This window comes from Engraulis encrasicolus, chromosome 17, assembly GCF_034702125.1.
Source record: "Engraulis encrasicolus isolate BLACKSEA-1 chromosome 17, IST_EnEncr_1.0, whole genome shotgun sequence".
NCBI classification, from domain to species: Eukaryota; Metazoa; Chordata; class Actinopteri; order Clupeiformes; family Engraulidae; genus Engraulis; species Engraulis encrasicolus.
The window spans coordinates 25754039-25770909 of record NC_085873.1 but is presented as its reverse complement, the minus strand read 5'-3'; the positions used below and the strand labels follow the sequence as shown (position 1 = coordinate 25770909).

The following is a 16871-nucleotide window of genomic DNA, read 5'->3' as shown; positions in this document are numbered from 1 at the left end:
GCATTAAGTGTCAAAAGTAAAAATAAAAAATGAATGGTGTAAGTACAACACTAGCACATGATATATTTCATAGCTGTCACACCATTTACACCATTGTACCTAATGATGTAGCTAGACTGTTGCTTACTGAAAAAACTAAAAACGTAGAACCCACCACAAACTTGATCCAATCAGCGCAGTCAAGAAAAGAGAAAGTCAAGAAAAGAGTCAGCTGATTGTAAGACAAACACAGGTCTAACTTTTTACTCAGCTAACTTACTTGTGTTGGAAGTAAACTCTTTCTTTTGATACCGCTGGTCATCAGTGCCTTTACTTTAACTTTTATATATATTTCCCTCTTAAATTACCAGTTACCACTATAGTCTTATCAAATTGTTAAGCACTTCATGAATGTTTTGTTCTGATTCTTGTCCTCTTCTTTGAAAAATCTCAGTTTACCATTTGGGTCAGCACCCTCACAATCAGGGCCGGATTAACGCACAGGCTAGATATGGCTGCAGCCTAGGCGCCCCCACCTTCCAGGGGGCCCCTGCTTGGCCAACAGCCAAACATTGCAGAATTGTGTCAAGATGCAATATTGAAAATTTCATCTTGTGTTGAGTTGGTAAAAATGCCATGTTTAATTTCCAACTCAAAATTATGACACCTATGTAAATTTATCTTGTAATTTGCCTTCCAGCGGGGGCCCCACAGCAACCTGTAGCCTAGGGGCCCCGGGTCATCTTAATCCCAGCTGTAAAATTGGCAAGGATAAATGCATCTGAGTTCTGAAGATGCCAAACAAAAACCAGTGGTGGTGAAGAGCTAACCTGACTCTGCCCAGATGGATGGGTTCTGCTCTTGCTCCAAGAACGTGCATCTGGAGCTACGCCATAGTTGGTAGGAGACGTGTTCTTATCAAAAATCCTTGCACGTGATTGGGGAAACATTTGTCTGGCATTCTAAATGAGTGACTACTTCAACTAGTCATAGATTCAAGAAAAAAAAAACTGTTAAAATGGCAGAATCAGTGTCGATGTGTGCATGCGAGTGGCCTCTTTTGCTGTAACAAATGTTGCGTTTCACTTATTTTCCCCCTTCTCTACTGCGTTTAAATTTGGACTAAGTCACATCGATGACAATTCTTTCATCCTGACTGGTTCCTCTGCATTTTGGTGAGTCAGGCCATTGAAGAGCGAGTAGTATTGTGACTTACAGCATTGAGTTCAATCCTCTGGCTCTCAGTGAAGTAGCCCTCCGAATGAACCAGTTGCTTCATAATCACTACCTTATAGTTCAACACACAAGAGGCATTATTTGTTAGTACAGTAACACCACTCTTGATCCATCCACTGTAGATTATAAATCACTGCAGGTTAGACAACACCAAACGTGCAAAGCAGGCACGTGTACTCATGGGGAAATGGTATGAGTATATGTGCCTTATTTAGAAAAAAATAGGATATGGGCCACTTTTAGTATAGTGCATAGCACATAAGAATCATATAAGCCATATATGAATCATTTCAAAAGTTTCATATGTGACTGCATTCCGATACCACATGTCACATGTCTCTGAAAGTTAAACTTTGAAAATTACCATTAAAGATATTTTTTCCCTTTGGTCGTGATTTTTTTTTGCAGAATGTGCAAATTTTTTAAATAATGAACATTTATGAATCAATGGAAACTAACCTTTTTGTCATATCGGGCACGGCGTATCCTGAAGCTCCTCTCCTTTTCTTTATGGCTCTTGTCTTCAATCTGGAAACCAAACCGCAGAGATTTTTCTATGAGAGCTGTTGCCATCATCATTAATAATACGCTCATCAATTAAAAATGATCAATTATTAGACCAATAAGAATAAAGTAAGAAGGATGTGTGTGTGTTTGTGGTAAAGAGTCTGAATCAGGACTGAGCTACTTCTCAGCACAAAATGCTGGACGTTTTGAATCACATGCATCTTCCTCAGAGTCCCTTACAACTGAAAGGTATTACATTACATTACATTACATTACATTGCATTTGGCAGACGCTTTATAACCAAAGCGACTTTCAGAAGAGGACATAATCAAGCCAACATCACAAGCAAATACAAAGTGCACAGGAGATATACAGAACAACAAGTGCAATTACAAAGAGGGGTTAGTTTTTTTTTTTTTTTTAAATAAAGAGGAAATAATGAGAACACACACACACAAACACACACTCACAAACTAAACTAAACTAAACATAATGTCAGGATTCTGCCCTGGGGCAAGGCCAGTTCAATCATTAGTCTAGTAGATTCTCTCGAAAGGTATATATATCAAGAGTTCAGATGCAAACCTCCCTAAGTACTTTTTCAGAAAATAAGCTTAATTCATTTTTATTTAATACAAAGCTGTCAAAATTGCATATTTTCTCATTTTATTTATATAATATAACTATTTACATGTATTATCAAGTACATGAATGTAAACCAAACCAACAATGGGGTTCTCTAAAAATAAAGAAGTGCAGGTCTTCAGAAATGGAGTTAGGGGGTTTTGCATCTGAACTCTTCATATGTATATACAGGGGTTGGACAAAATAACTGAGACACCTGTCATTTTAGTGTGGGAAGTTTCATGGCTCAAGTGGACCAGCCTTTTGGCCAATCTTCATTAATTGCACATTGCACCAGTAAAGTGAAGTGTGAAGGTTCAATTAGCAAGGTAAGAGCATAGTTTTGATCAACATTTTGCAATACAGACAACATTATGGGTGACATATCAGAGTTCAAAAAGGAGAAATTCTTTGTGTGCGTGTAACTGTTGCATCTTTGACCGAGACACCAAGTCTTTGTGATGTATCAAGAGCCACGGTATCCAAGACAATGCCTGCATACCAACAAGAAGAATGAACCACATCCAACAGGATTAGCTGTGGATGCAAGAGGAAGCTGTCTGAAAGGGATGTTTGGGTGAAATGACAGGTGTCTCAGTTATTTTGTCCAACCCCTGTATATTAAGAGCTCCTGTCATCGGCTACGGTAAGACTCCCATTCATCTCTTATACCCCTATCATCAGATCAGAGCTGAAGAAGCCCTTTGCATAAAATGCCAAATTGTCTTTACTGGTATTGTAATTACATCCGTAACATCACTTCTACTTCCTACTTTATAGACCTCTGCTTTCGACCTGAGGTCTTCTTCCAGCCACTAGATGGTAGTGTTTCTACATCGAGATGATGTACAGAACAGCACATCTATGCAATACAGGATATGTGAAATGTAATGTTCGTAAGACGAACTAACTGTACCGTCAGGCAGACAGTGCTCAGTGCACTGCTGTCCAGAGGAGTGACCAGGTCAGAGGGGATGTGGGACCACCTCTTCTGGATGCGGCGGTATGCCCTGTTCTGCCTGAGAGATGTAGGGTGCACACACACACACACACACACACACACACACACACACACACACACACACACACACACACACACACACACACACACACACACACACACACACACACACACACACACACACACACACACACACACACACACACACACAATCATAGATCAGACTAGATGATAATACCAACACTCAGATTCAACAGGCCAACAATATGCCAACGGGCCTGTTCACTGTTTGCTGAAAAAAAACCCTCAACTCCTTCATAACAACATTGCCACTTTTTGGTGACTCATAACTAAAAGATGTAGGCGCATACATGTGTGTACTGCATGTTTGGCTCACAAGTGAAAGATTTAAGTGTATGCATGCATACTGCAGGGTATGTGTGGATCAGAGACATGTATGAGTCACGCATACACATCAGGGCTTGACACTGGCACCTGCTAACCGGCCAAATGCTGGTAAAACTTGGCTGTGGCTGGTAACAATTTCAGTCTCACAAGCCAATTTGGCAGGTAGCTTATTCTATGGTATGGCATATCATAATAGTGTACGTTCTGCACTTTGCCCCTTGTGAATCAATTATTTGTATTTAAGTTCAAGGAAAAGCTTGGTTACTCAGTTTCTATTTGTTTGTTTTATTTCCATGTAGAAACCCATGCACTCATCTTCTTGCTTTAAGCACCTCATCTTCTGAGGTTAGATGTACAGTGTCATGATGAAAAAAATAAAATAAAATGTGTGGCTAGTAGGATAGCTGGATGGCTAGTGACTCTGGAAAACCACTAGCCACAGTGGCTGACAAGCGAAAAAGTTCATGTCAAGCCCTGATACACATGTATGTATCCATATACTGTATGTCTATGTGTGCGGCTCACCAGTAAAAGATGAAAGCCAAGGAGGCCATGACACCCATCACTGTGGTTCCCAGGGCGATGATTATGACATCATGATCCCGTAGGCCTGTACCTGTGACCAATCAGGTTGCAGATCAGTTGTAATAATAATAATAATAATAGCTTAGCTTTATATAGCCTTTCATGTAACGTAAGGTCACTTTAAGGTCCAATCGCATGGAACAAATTGCAAAAGGACTTGAAATTAACAGAACTGATTCCAATGAGCGATTTTAATTGAGTCACTTATTTGTAATTGTTATAACTGATTTGTTATTGTTTTACTTGATTTATTATATTAATGCAACTGAAATTGCCTCTATGTCCGCCATTTTGGATTTCCAGAAATAGACATTTTTAGCTGAAAAACGTACTGAACTTTGGTCATACCAATAAATATTAGTTTATTATTTAGTAAATATTCACGAAAACATTGGATTTGACGATGGGAAGCACAGTCTATGCAATATGCATTCTATGCATTCTCTTGCATAGTACATTGTCCTTTTTTAAAGTGTTGAGCAAGCAATTACAAACAATATTGTTGGTTTAACCATAGAGCAGCTGGTTTTCTAATGCTATGGGCGTCATTCCATGATTGTTGAAAGGGTGTCTCAATTCATAGGGGTTGCATTTCAAGCCCTACCCCTTACTGCTCCACTTGAAGGGACAAGGGCCAAGGGGAAGAGGTAGGTAGCGGTGTAGTCTACTTTTTTGAAGTGGGTATACTGTATATTTGAGCATTTTTTGAAGTGGGTATACTGTATATATGTATGCTATTCTAAATAATGGATCAATCTATTTTAAGTGGGTATACTGAAGCCCCTAAAATTTAGAAGTGGGTATACTCCGTATACCTGCGTTCTACGTAGACTACACCACTGGAGGTAGGGGTAGAAATTAGAATTGGGATTCGACCTGATATATTGCCATCTCATAATTAAGCCCTAGAGCACAAATAAATAAATAAAATCATAAATCATTCAAATATCACTGGGAGGACTACTGTTGTGCAAACGTCACAATCTCTCAATCTTTTATATCCTGTACGACCTTTGATCATGACACTTGTTTCAGGTTGTGTACATGTACAAATTTCCCTGAGTCATTCAAAAACACTGCTGCTACAGTGAGATTGTCTGACACATGCTGAGATGTGTGATGTCGGTTCTGTGTACGAGCAGCACCACCAGGCAGGAGTCATAAAGCAATAAAACACCCACCATCATAGATAGGGTCTGTCTGATCATGGTTGGATTAGGACCAAAGGAGAGAGAAGAAGAAGGAGTCGCACACAGGAGCTGAATGCAAATCAGAGAAACTGTATTAAAAAGCCGGAAAAAAGCCGGAAAAGCCCAAAACAAGGAAAAGCCATTTTGGCTTTTTAATTTTTTTAATGCAGTTTCTCTGAAGTGCATTCAGCTCCTGTGTGCGACTCCTTCTTCTCTCTCATGAATCACTCTTTTGGAATAATGCCAAGAGCGAATCTTCCTAAGAAAGACAGAGGCACCGACGCCAGTTCTGCCTTCACCTGGATTAGAACAAAAAAAGGGCATTTTTGGCAAAGACCTCTGCTCCTCACACTACATTATAATATGAGCAGAGAGACTGGAAGGGATACAATATTGTGTTAGAATCTCTGAGACTCAATTATCTATAGATTAAAAATGCACCTAAAGTGTCAGCTGAAAAAAAGCAAAAGCATCAGTTCCTGAGAGCAGTTGCCCCAAAGGGAAAATGCCCTGTGTGCCAGGTGACTAGTTCAGCCCTCTTTCTGATTCGATCTCTGCTTAGATTTATCAGTGCCAGTCAATGCCACACCTACGCATATACCCTGGCTCGTCCCGGAACAGCTCACTGGTGAAATGACTGACTCCACCGCAGTGTATCTGAAATCGGTTAGTAATGAGAGTGAGTCATAGTCAGGAGAGATGGCTGAGGAGAGGTGTAGAGAGACCCAGATGTGTAATGGGGGTCCAGTCTTGAAAGCCATAAGGGTCCACAGAAGATGGGAGGGAGCGGGGTGAACGATGAAGCATTGCATACAAGCAGATTAATTGGGTAAAATAAGATGCACATCTCCAACATTTAACAGTTCACCACTCCTGCCATCGCTGACTGTTTCTCAATATGGCACGTCCAGACCCTCTGTATGACATTAAAATGAGGGCATAGTAACCAGATACAACATATGACGCTTTCAGACTGACTGAGAACCGTGCCCATTCTCGTACCTGATCTCGCAACGCCAGCGTGTTCAAGCCGCAAGTTGGAGAACTGAAAAGTTGGTTCGCAATGTGAACCAAAAAAATCATTGTTTTTTTCTCAGCGAACCGTGACGACAATGTGATGTCAGCAGGTTCATCCAGGTAACACACAGTCACATGCCGAAAGTAAGACTCGGGAGGTTTGCAGGTATCACTTACAGAACGTAACTGGTGCAGGCACCAGCACCGTTCTGGTCGGCCTGAAAATAGTATTAGTGTGCTTAGCTGGCAGCTTCATATTTTTAAAAATGGGAAACAGGGATAACAGGCTCAAGGAAGTCAACTGGATGCGGACTGTACAAGGCCTTGGATGAAAAATGGGCAGCGAGTTGCACAGGTCGTGAGATGCACTGCTCATGTCTCATTATAATGTCTGTGTCGTCCTGTCCCTACTGTCTACCACAGGGCTCCCCAACCTTTCTGGGTCAGAGGGCTACCAAGGGCTACTGACAGCTACCCGAGGGCTAGGCCTACTTTCGTTCAAAATCCTCTACTGATGTCTTGACATCATTCCCAAATCACACTACATTGAATGATAATTTGCTTATAAATTATAAGGAAATATTCTTTATAAGCTATAAAGAAATAATCTCATATTTAAATTTAAACTTAATTAACTGTGACTAAAATCTTGTAGTCGTGACTGCTTATTAACATCCTTGGTGGGCACCTCAGAAGCTCCTGGAGGGCTAGCTGGCGCCCGCGGGCATCAGGTTGGTGATGCCTGGTCTACCATCTGTGAGTGCCAACGCCGTATTAGCACGCACACACACATGCACACACACACACACACACACACACACACACACACACACACACACGCACGCACACACACACACGCACACACACACAAGCCTTCAATCAAAAGGAAGTTTTCTAACATGTACATCTAATGACAACATGTTAGAAAATAATGTTTTTCGAATCTTGAATCTATGAATCTTAAAGTGATACTGTCCCATTTTTGGAAATAAGCTTATTTTACACCTTCCCTTGAGTTAAATGGTAGGGCTTTACCATTCTACTTTCAACCGTTCTCTGAGTACGGCAGTACAAATTTTACCTCCAAGCTAGCAGTTAACATGGACTCCTATGAGACCAGTTAGCCGCCAGCTGGTCTCATAGGACTCAATGTTAACTGCTAGCATAGATGTAAAATTTGTACTGCCATACTCAGAGAACGGTTGAAAGTACAGGAGAAAGCTAAAGCCCTACTATTTAACTCAATGGAAGGTGTAAAATAAGCTTATTTCCAAAAATGGTATCCCTTTAAGAGCAGGCTAGTTGGTTAAGGCTGTGTAGATCACCTGTCTTGAGGGCAGGGCTGTCCTCAGGAAGACGAGAGGACCAGATGAAGTTGGGATGTAGGTCCACAAGCGTGGTCACCTTGGTGATGGTGCTGTATTCATAGAGGATTTTGTACTGGTGAAAGAAGAAACCGGTGAGCGACATTGATTTATACGAATGGTGAGATGGCAAACACACAGACAGACACACACACGCACGCACGCACGCACGCACACGCACGCACGCACGCAAACATACACCTATCTCTCTATCTATCTATCTCTCTATCTCTCTATCTCTCTATCTATCTATCTATCTATCTATCTATCTATCTATCTATCTATCTATCTATCTTATTGTATCTACCTATCTATCCAAGTACAACTGTGCATACAGAACAAGATGTCCGCCTGTACCTGGTCAGTGGTGTTGGTGTAAATGATAGTGAAGTTGACATCTCTGTCCCCCGCTTCATCCAGATGGTAGACTCCAGCCATGCCTGTGGGATGGAGCAAAAGGTAGTGGGGGGGGATGCTTTATTTGGCAAAATCGGTATACTGGATATACTGCAAAAAAGCATGACATTTGTATCGTGTATCCCTTGCGAGATTTACAGTATTTCTCAATTGGTTTTGTACATTTCTCGAATCTCTCTCGCAATTTGCAAAACATAATATTCATTCTCAAAACAGCTTTAACAAATGGCAAAACACCGTGGATGACCTGCAAAACCAAGTCTCTTGCTCAAAACCCAAGTTTTTGTGTCAATGAGCGTATCAGTGCCAGCAGAAAGGTTAGTCACTGTGTCATAGTGTGGTCCGTGTATGGACAAGCTAGTCAAACCGATTTGTCATGTTATCAATTGAATAGTACACTCTTGAGAATCTTTTCTGAAGCAAAATGTTGTTTAGATTGGATGGGAAATGTTGTAAATCCGACTTTATATTACATTGATCAGATTAGATTGTCCTAGATATACATTTAGACTATGACCTATTTGCTGACAGGTTTTCTCATTTCTCATAAATGTTTTGGGGGGTGAGATAGTTTCATGCATTCAGTGACAAAGCTTCTTGAGTGATATGACAAAAGCAATTGATAATGTACGAAATCACTGAGAATTGTACACAGCCATGGCATGGTGGACGAGAGCATTTGCTATATGCCGAAAACAATAAGAAACTGATTTGACCATGTGCAGAGGGAACACCAGGAAGTCACAATTGAACCAAGACTACTGAGAATCATTATTCTGTTGTGAGAAATGTACAAAACCAATTGAGAAAAACTGTAAAGACGTCATGGAAGGGCTGCCCAATAAATTCCAAACAGTAAGGGAGTTCAAAATGACCGCCCATACAGTACAACTGCCAACTGATCCTGAATACACCACAAAAACTTCAGAAAAGCATTACATTTGCTCAATATACTGTATGTGGAATGGAGTTAAAAAGTGACCATTGCCAACTGAGGAGCACTTTTTTTTTTTTAATTTAAAAAAGATGAAAAAATTTACTTTTATTTTGCAAACATTCTTCTAGAGAGAATTACAGTGTGTGAACCATTGGTCGTTGTTGTTTTTTCCCTTTGAGCTGATGGAAAACCACACTATTTATCTATTTATCTCTTGCCAACGTTGGTAATATCTTTGGTGAACGGCCTTTCGAACCCAGAGATCAAGAGGGCTCTTAGTAAAATAGCAGCCTTTGCGCTCCCAATAATATCCCTTGAGATACGTCACCAAATCACACATGATTAGAACAACATAGAGCCGGTTTTACCATTAGGCAATTGCCTAGGGCCCCGCCAAATCTGCCCTCTAAAGGGACCCCCAACAGTCAGTCACGCTATAGTTATAGCAAAAATAATTCTAGAGGGCCCCAAGTCCATATGTCACCGTGGGCCCCAAATGGGTAGAACGGTCACTGCACAGAGGCTACTCGGTTAGCTTGTTAATTTTACAATCATACCGACTGGGATGATAAGATGTGCTATTAATATCTAGCCTGGCGAGCCAGACCCGTACAGCAAAAAGCTGTACAAGGGTCTGGGCGAGCTCGGAGAGAGTGTGGGCGGGATAAACGGTTGTCTATCAAAATGCCTTGGCACTCAACGCCACGCAATAGGATGGTGGAACAACCAATCCCCACACACTTCTGTGTAACGTCACAGCTGTCTTTCAGAAAGTACACGCGACACGCCCCTTTGTAGGTGAAGCGGTAACTCCGTGCCTTCATAGGAGTGAATGCGTGTGATCACCACAGCCACAAACAAATTTCCTAATAAATCGTGTTTTCAGTTACACAGTTCAAAAATGCCTCGTTTTCAACAACATGGCCCTCCTTGATCAACCAGCGAAATGTTGAGCAATTTGGGGCTTGTTAAATGGTTATATTTATGATTGTTGTCAACATGGTGTGTTCGGCGTTAGCTAGCTAGCCCATAGAACTAATACACGGCTGGATACCTAGCTCTGTGTAATTGACGACAGGTTGGCTAGCCGCTAGCTCAGTAGACTAGGTGTCATTCCCATCTATTTAGTAAGCTACTTAAAGACTTTCAAAGCTCCAAAATGTCTCATTTTCAATGACATGGATCTTATTAGAATTTGGGGCACACATATAATACAAGGCTGGATACCTAGCTTTGTGTTATTGACGACATGTTGGCTAGCCACTAGCTCGGTAGACTAGGTGTCATTCCCATCTATGTAGTAAGCTGCTCAAAGACTTTCAAAGCTCCCAAATGTCTCGTTTTAATGGCATGTGTCTTATTAGAAATTGGGGCAGCAATTTCATTCTACACCTACAATAGTGGTCTGATAATAGCGTGTGACTATCTGGTTCTGTAAAATAGCGTGTGACTATCTGGTTCTGTAAAATGCTCAAATTAGCTTACCGAGCTAGCTTAAAGTGGTAGTTCGCTATTTAAGACATTAAGCCCTGTATGTGTGACTTCTGGGGTGAAGTAGAGATGTTCTCATCACAATTTTGACATTTGGTGCTGAACGGAGCATTTGGGTATCCAAGACTGCAGCCCCCCCACCTTTACATTGACTCCAATAGAGCACTCAAGCAATCGATTATAAAATGGCATTAAACTTTTGTTTGAGAAGACATGGAACTCACCGTGTGGTCAGTGGTAGACAGCGATAAATTGACCCAAAAATTGCAGCGAAATATGCCTTCTAACTGTTGTTTAGCATTTGGCGGACCTATTTTTCCCCAGACGCCGTTGAATAGCAGTAGACATCCAGCCAGTAGGTAGCGATAGTGTGTTGTTTATGTAGACATCAAGGAGCGAGGTAGAACGGCTATCTTTGAGCGGGACTGGCTACAAAAACTACAGCTTGCATACAAACCATAGATAGTAACGTAAACAAACGCACCCCCATTTCCGGTCGCGCGGAGTAATACTAGTCAAACCAATACAATCAATGAAGACGGACAATAATGAATATATCTTCTCTGGAAGTGTATTTCGCGGTGATTTTCGAGCCAACGTATCGCTGCCCACCTCTGACCACTCGGTGAGTTTCATGTCTCTGCAAACGAAAGTTGAATGCCATTTTATGATCGATTGCTTGAGTGCTTCATTGGAGTCAATGTAAAGGTGGGGGGGCTGCAGTCTTGAATACCCAAATGCTCCGTTCAGCACCAAATGTCAAAATTGTGATGAGAACATCTCTACTTCACCCCAGAAGTCACACAAACAAGGCTTAATGTCTAAAATAGCGAACTACCACTTTAAAACATCGAATGATCAAATGGTAATGTGTAGTGATCTATTTGTGTCTGATAAGTTCATGGTGTATTTTAACATCAATCCATGTCAGCCACGAAATGTATTATCATCCAGGCTCTTTAAATTAAGTAAAAACTTTCGTGCTGTAAGTAGCACGGACGGCCGCCATGTTTCTTCTCAGAAAGTTTCCTGTGTTTACTAGGTAGCTCGGCCCCCCATCTCGCTCCTCACGATTTGATTAGCCCTGTCATCGGATAACTTTCAGCCTTGCAAAACGACCGGGGTCCGCTAGACTGCCCCCGGGAGCAAATTCAATTTGCGGTCGCTAGGGGCGTCTAGATTTCTAGGCTAAGCAATATCACATGGATCACTGTATATAGCCAAGCATTGTGTTCAACAAATTAACTGTTCAAAATGACAAAATGCAACTCACAAAATTATTATTTTTTCTGCATGGAGGGGGTGTTGTCATATTATATTCATATTTAATAGACTGATAATCTAATGAATATTTATTTATCCACACTAGCCCACTGTATGCACTGTACTACATGCTTAAGAAAAAGCTATTATACTTCTCTCTAATTTTCCATCAGCTATTACATTTACATAATTCACATAATCCAACTTCCACTTTACTAAATGAGGACATGAGTTTATGAGGTTCCCTATAATAATCAAGTTGCAAACATCTGAAAAACAAGCATGATCTTTCACATACAGCATTTGTTGGCTAACATGTGTTGGCTAACATTACATGAACACACTGTTTCTTCAATCCTAGAGCAGAATTAGGTACGAGGTCCAAAGGCTACAGGTTGCTGTAGGTTCCCGCAGAACACAATTTCTGCAATAAAATTACTATAAAATGGTTATTAACAAGATTGAAAACTGAAAACTGAAATTAGACTTTGCGACCATAAAGGAACTCAAGTATACCATAATTCATTTTCCATTTGCTTCTTTAGGTTTAAAACAACCGGTTAAATATTAACAGTGCTCTTGTAAACAGCAACTGCAAAGTGTGCTACCGACAACCAATTGATTTCAGGTTTTATGTGGCCTTTACTGTACGTGTGTTTGGTGTGTGCGTGTGTGTGTGTGGTGTGTGCGTGTGTGTGTGTGGTGTGTGTGGTGTGTGTGTGTGTGTGTGTGAGTGTGTGTGTGTGTGTGTGTGTGAGTGTGTGTGTGTGTGTGTCTGTTTATGTGTGTCATGTGCAGGAAGGTTGAGTCATTGCTCCCACACTGACACCTATCACCTGTCCACAGTAAAGGAGGAAGCATTGAGAGGTCCTCCATGAAAGCCACAGTGGCACTAAGTCGCTTTTTATTCCATCTTTCAAATGTTTCCAAGATCATTTCAGCTGCTCGTCAAGCTGTAATATAGTAATATAAAGAAACAGAGACAGCTCCACCGCCAGGGTGTCAGAGAAGAACATCTACTGTACTGTTCCTTTAAAGGTGCACTGTGTAGGATAATGGCCAGAATAGGTATTGCAAATATGCTGCTCATTGAAACGAAGCTGCCTATTGCCAACTTTGGTCTGTACCTAAATATTTCCTAAGTAATAAACTAATATTTACTAGTATGACCAAAGTGCAGTACGTTTTGCAGGTAAAAATGTCTATTTCTGGACATCCAAAAAGGCGCAAATGGAGAAGATCCACCTTTTCATGGGTGAAAAGTGCAGTTTTCCCAGTCATAATGATGGTGGTGTTAATATTGATGAACAAGGACATATTTGTGAATAGGCAGCATAAATTCTGGATACAAACTACTACAACTATTACACAGTGCACCTTTAAAAGACCCCCAAAAACCTGCTAGACTAACTAGACAGGAGCAACCAACCTCTGAAACATGTATGAAATAAGCCTGGTTTCTGGGTACCTTGGAAAGTAACGTTTCTGAATTTGGTTGTCAAATTGCTCTGCTCCTCTGCCATCATGTGGACGGAACCATCGATGGCCAGGATCTCCCGCATCACTTCCCCCACAAACAGCACGGCATCATGGTAAGCTACCGTATAGTCGTTGGTCTGTGGGATGAAGAAGAACAAGAGCATGGCATCAGTTACAGTATGCCTCACTGACGGGTGTCTGGGTTAACCCGTTAAGACATGGCATTATAAATGTCCATGTCCTTAGTATTGTAGCACTATGGTAGTTAACTTTTCAATGACTATTACAGCGTACCACTGGAGGCACGGCGTGCATTAGGCATGGCATTATAAATGTCCTGTTACCAGAATGGCAATGACCAAGTCATAGTGCATTACCTAAGGCCCTTCACTGTGACATAGTATTGTAGCACTATGGTAGTTAACTTTTCAATGACTATTACAGCGTGCCACTGGAGGCAGGGGCGCATTAGGGGCTACGCCAGAGAGAGTAGAGAGAGAGAGGTTCCATTGGCCCATTGTTTCCGGGTTCTATTATTGCAAGGGGGAGGGGTGAAATCCCCCTTTAGGCAGACCTAAGGACTGTTCTATTCAATGCTAGGAGTATTATGACACGGCCCTTTAGGCAGACCGGAACCTGGTCATGTTAGGTGCCCATAGCAACCTATTACAATGGCATATCTCTATATACTGAAAGAATCTCTGCTATTACAGCGTGCCACTGGAGGCACGGCGTGCATTAGGGGCTACGTCGACTCGTCTGTGGGTTAAGCAAGCACAACAATGATGCAAATGAGTACCCATCAAGACCATGTGGGAAACTCCGACACCTATTGTCATTGTCACACAGCACACAGCACACTGAAGCATACAATCAAGAGTGCGCATCATGACAAGATATGGCACAGAAAAAACCCAGAAAGGTGCAGACTTGGCCATGGCACCTCACCGTTATAAGATAATTTCCCAATCTTACCCCGTCTCACTCTCCCACTGATTTCCTGTCACCAATTTCACTGTCCTATCTCAAATGAAGGCAGCGACAAACCCCCCCCCCCCCCCCCCCCCCCCCCCCCCCCCCCCCCAAAAAAAAAGGTGCTTAAACTGCTAGTGGAAGTCTCTTACCGTCATACTTCCAGCTGTGGTGTTGATGGTTTCTCCAACGGTGTAGTTTCTCGTGTTGGGCATGGTCAGTACCAGCACATTTCTCATCTCTGGCAGAGAGGACGCATTTCTGTAATACTGGTCACTGTTAGAATACAAGGCCATTGTTAGTACTCACATAGATTTCTGGTGTATTTACTTACAGGATAATCCATGGTAACATATTTAGCATAATTGAGCAGAATATTTAAGCATGTACACATACAGTTTGTGCTCATGTACCCAAAGCCTAACAAGTTTACTTACTATATGGCAATACTTATTACATATATCTCTAGGTTATAAGGACTATAAGTACTTTTCTATCTGTTATCCAGGTAGCCTATCTTAAAAGTGATAACACATTACTACCTTTGAAGCAAAACCTTTAACAAACACCTGCAGCATAACAAGTTAATTGACTCAAAAATGTCAATCTGCTACAGACTTGTAAAGGTCGATGAGAATGATAACGACATCTGAGCCAGCAGCACTAGTGGTATTCTTCAGGTGGACGATGTCCGCAGGGGTTCCACATACGATGAAGACTAGAGATAGAAACCACAGAAAAACATGCTTTCCTTAAAGGTAGCGTATGCCATTTCAGTCGTTTATTTCATTGCCTATTCACAGATTCAAGAAATATTTACACGTAATAAACGTATATTTGCTGGTCTGACCAAAGTAAAAGTTTTACAGCTAAATATGTATATTACTGGCCCTCCAAATTGCAGGCATGGAGAAGATTGACCTATTGATGTATGTAAAGTAAAGTGTACATTTCCAAGTCATAATGAATACTTCAAAATATTTGGTGGTGATATATGTTCATGAAAAAGACAATTTTTGTGACTTGGCAGCAAAAATTCTGCAAATAAACAACAAAAAGTCCCAAGCTCTACTGTTTGAAGGTACAGTGTGTAACATTCATAAAGTGTAGATGAAAGAAAAGTACAGAGATATAGGTGTTTTCCCAAAACTGAAGCTGAGCTGTAAATGTGAAATAGAACTATTTTGGGTACAGCTATTTGAAAGCTATATCCTATAGATGTCCTATGACATAATATGGCGAGTCTCTAAATCAATATCATTGTTAGATAATACAACCACAGTATTCTTGTTTCCCCTCTTCTCGACATATATTTTGCTGTAGTGAATACCACAAAATAATTTGGATATGGGGGGTATTCCACGAAGCTGGTTCAATAATGAACCAGGTTAAGTTAACCTTGAGGTAGGGGTAAATCATCTAATACAGGGGTGTCAAACTCAAATTGACTGAGGACCAAAATAAAAATCTGGAACACAGTTGCGGGCCAAACTCAACAATTATTTTTAAAAATGGACTAAGATTGTGAATGCATGCACTTCATACTCATTTCACATACACTCTTTCTCCATCATATTTGTTAGTTCAAATGTGTCTGCACATCCTGTGACACAGCAAATTTCATGTTCAAGTCACGTTACGCTATACATTAATGGTGTATGTGGGCCAACTGTAATAGACATTTGAAATGATCTCGCGGGCCGAATGAAATGGCTTCGCGGGCCAAATTTGGCCCCCGGGCCTGAGTTTGACATCCCTGATCTAATGCAATAGCGTGTGGTCCTCATTTTCCTAACTAAATGACACACGTGGGTGTACCACTTCCTGTAGGTTAACTTATTCTGATTTATCGCTTAACCACGTTCTTGGAATACCCAAATGGTGTGACAAGACAAAGACAAGACAAGACTAAATGTTCTCACGGTTGCTGTCCCTTGCTTTGTTCTCCAGAGCCTCCCTCAGCTCCTCCTCTTTTCGAAGCAGAACACGTTTCTTGAGGCTCAACGCAAACTCCATTGACTCCGCCTCCAAAGCGTTGATGTACCTGTGGACCAGAAAAAAATCCCCAGACATACTTAAAAACTTAGTTAAAAAAAAACAATTTTTTCATTTTCATTTTTAAATAAGTTGTATCCATTCACCCCGCCTGCAGAGCGTTGATGTACCTGTGGACCGACGCAAACAAAACAAGTGTAATCAGACACGGCATGGCTCTTCCTCCACCTGTTATTCTCAGATGCAACACAGGCCGACTTCAATGTGAGTGGCTCAAGTGGTACATCAGTAAAAATGACAGACTGTTTACCCAATCACATGCAAATATTTTTGATAAGACGCATCATGTGAAAATGACTCCCAGATGGTATCGAGAAGAGGAAAGCAAAACATACCAGCTGGCGAGAGTCAGGTTAAGAGCAACAATCTTATATTAGGAAGATAC

The 16871-nt window shown here is 41.2% G+C and overlaps 1 protein-coding gene across 1 annotated transcript in view; it reads right to left on the bottom strand.

The window, feature by feature from the left end:
• gucy2cb (guanylate cyclase 2Cb) overlaps positions 1-16871 on the bottom strand; it is a 45927-nt gene that overhangs the window by 19906 nt on the left and 9150 nt on the right. Inside the window, exons 5-14 of the mRNA XM_063220894.1 lie at positions 16354-16475; positions 15050-15149; positions 14599-14707; positions 13449-13596; positions 8230-8312; positions 7834-7948; positions 4242-4326; positions 3264-3366; positions 1675-1743; positions 1196-1267 (exon numbers count right to left, since the gene is read on the bottom strand). Coding sequence (XP_063076964.1) covers positions 1196-1267; positions 1675-1743; positions 3264-3366; positions 4242-4326; positions 7834-7948; positions 8230-8312; positions 13449-13596; positions 14599-14707; positions 15050-15149; positions 16354-16475 — 1006 coding nt within the window. The remainder of the gene's footprint in view (positions 1-1195; positions 1268-1674; positions 1744-3263; positions 3367-4241; positions 4327-7833; positions 7949-8229; positions 8313-13448; positions 13597-14598; positions 14708-15049; positions 15150-16353; positions 16476-16871) is intronic.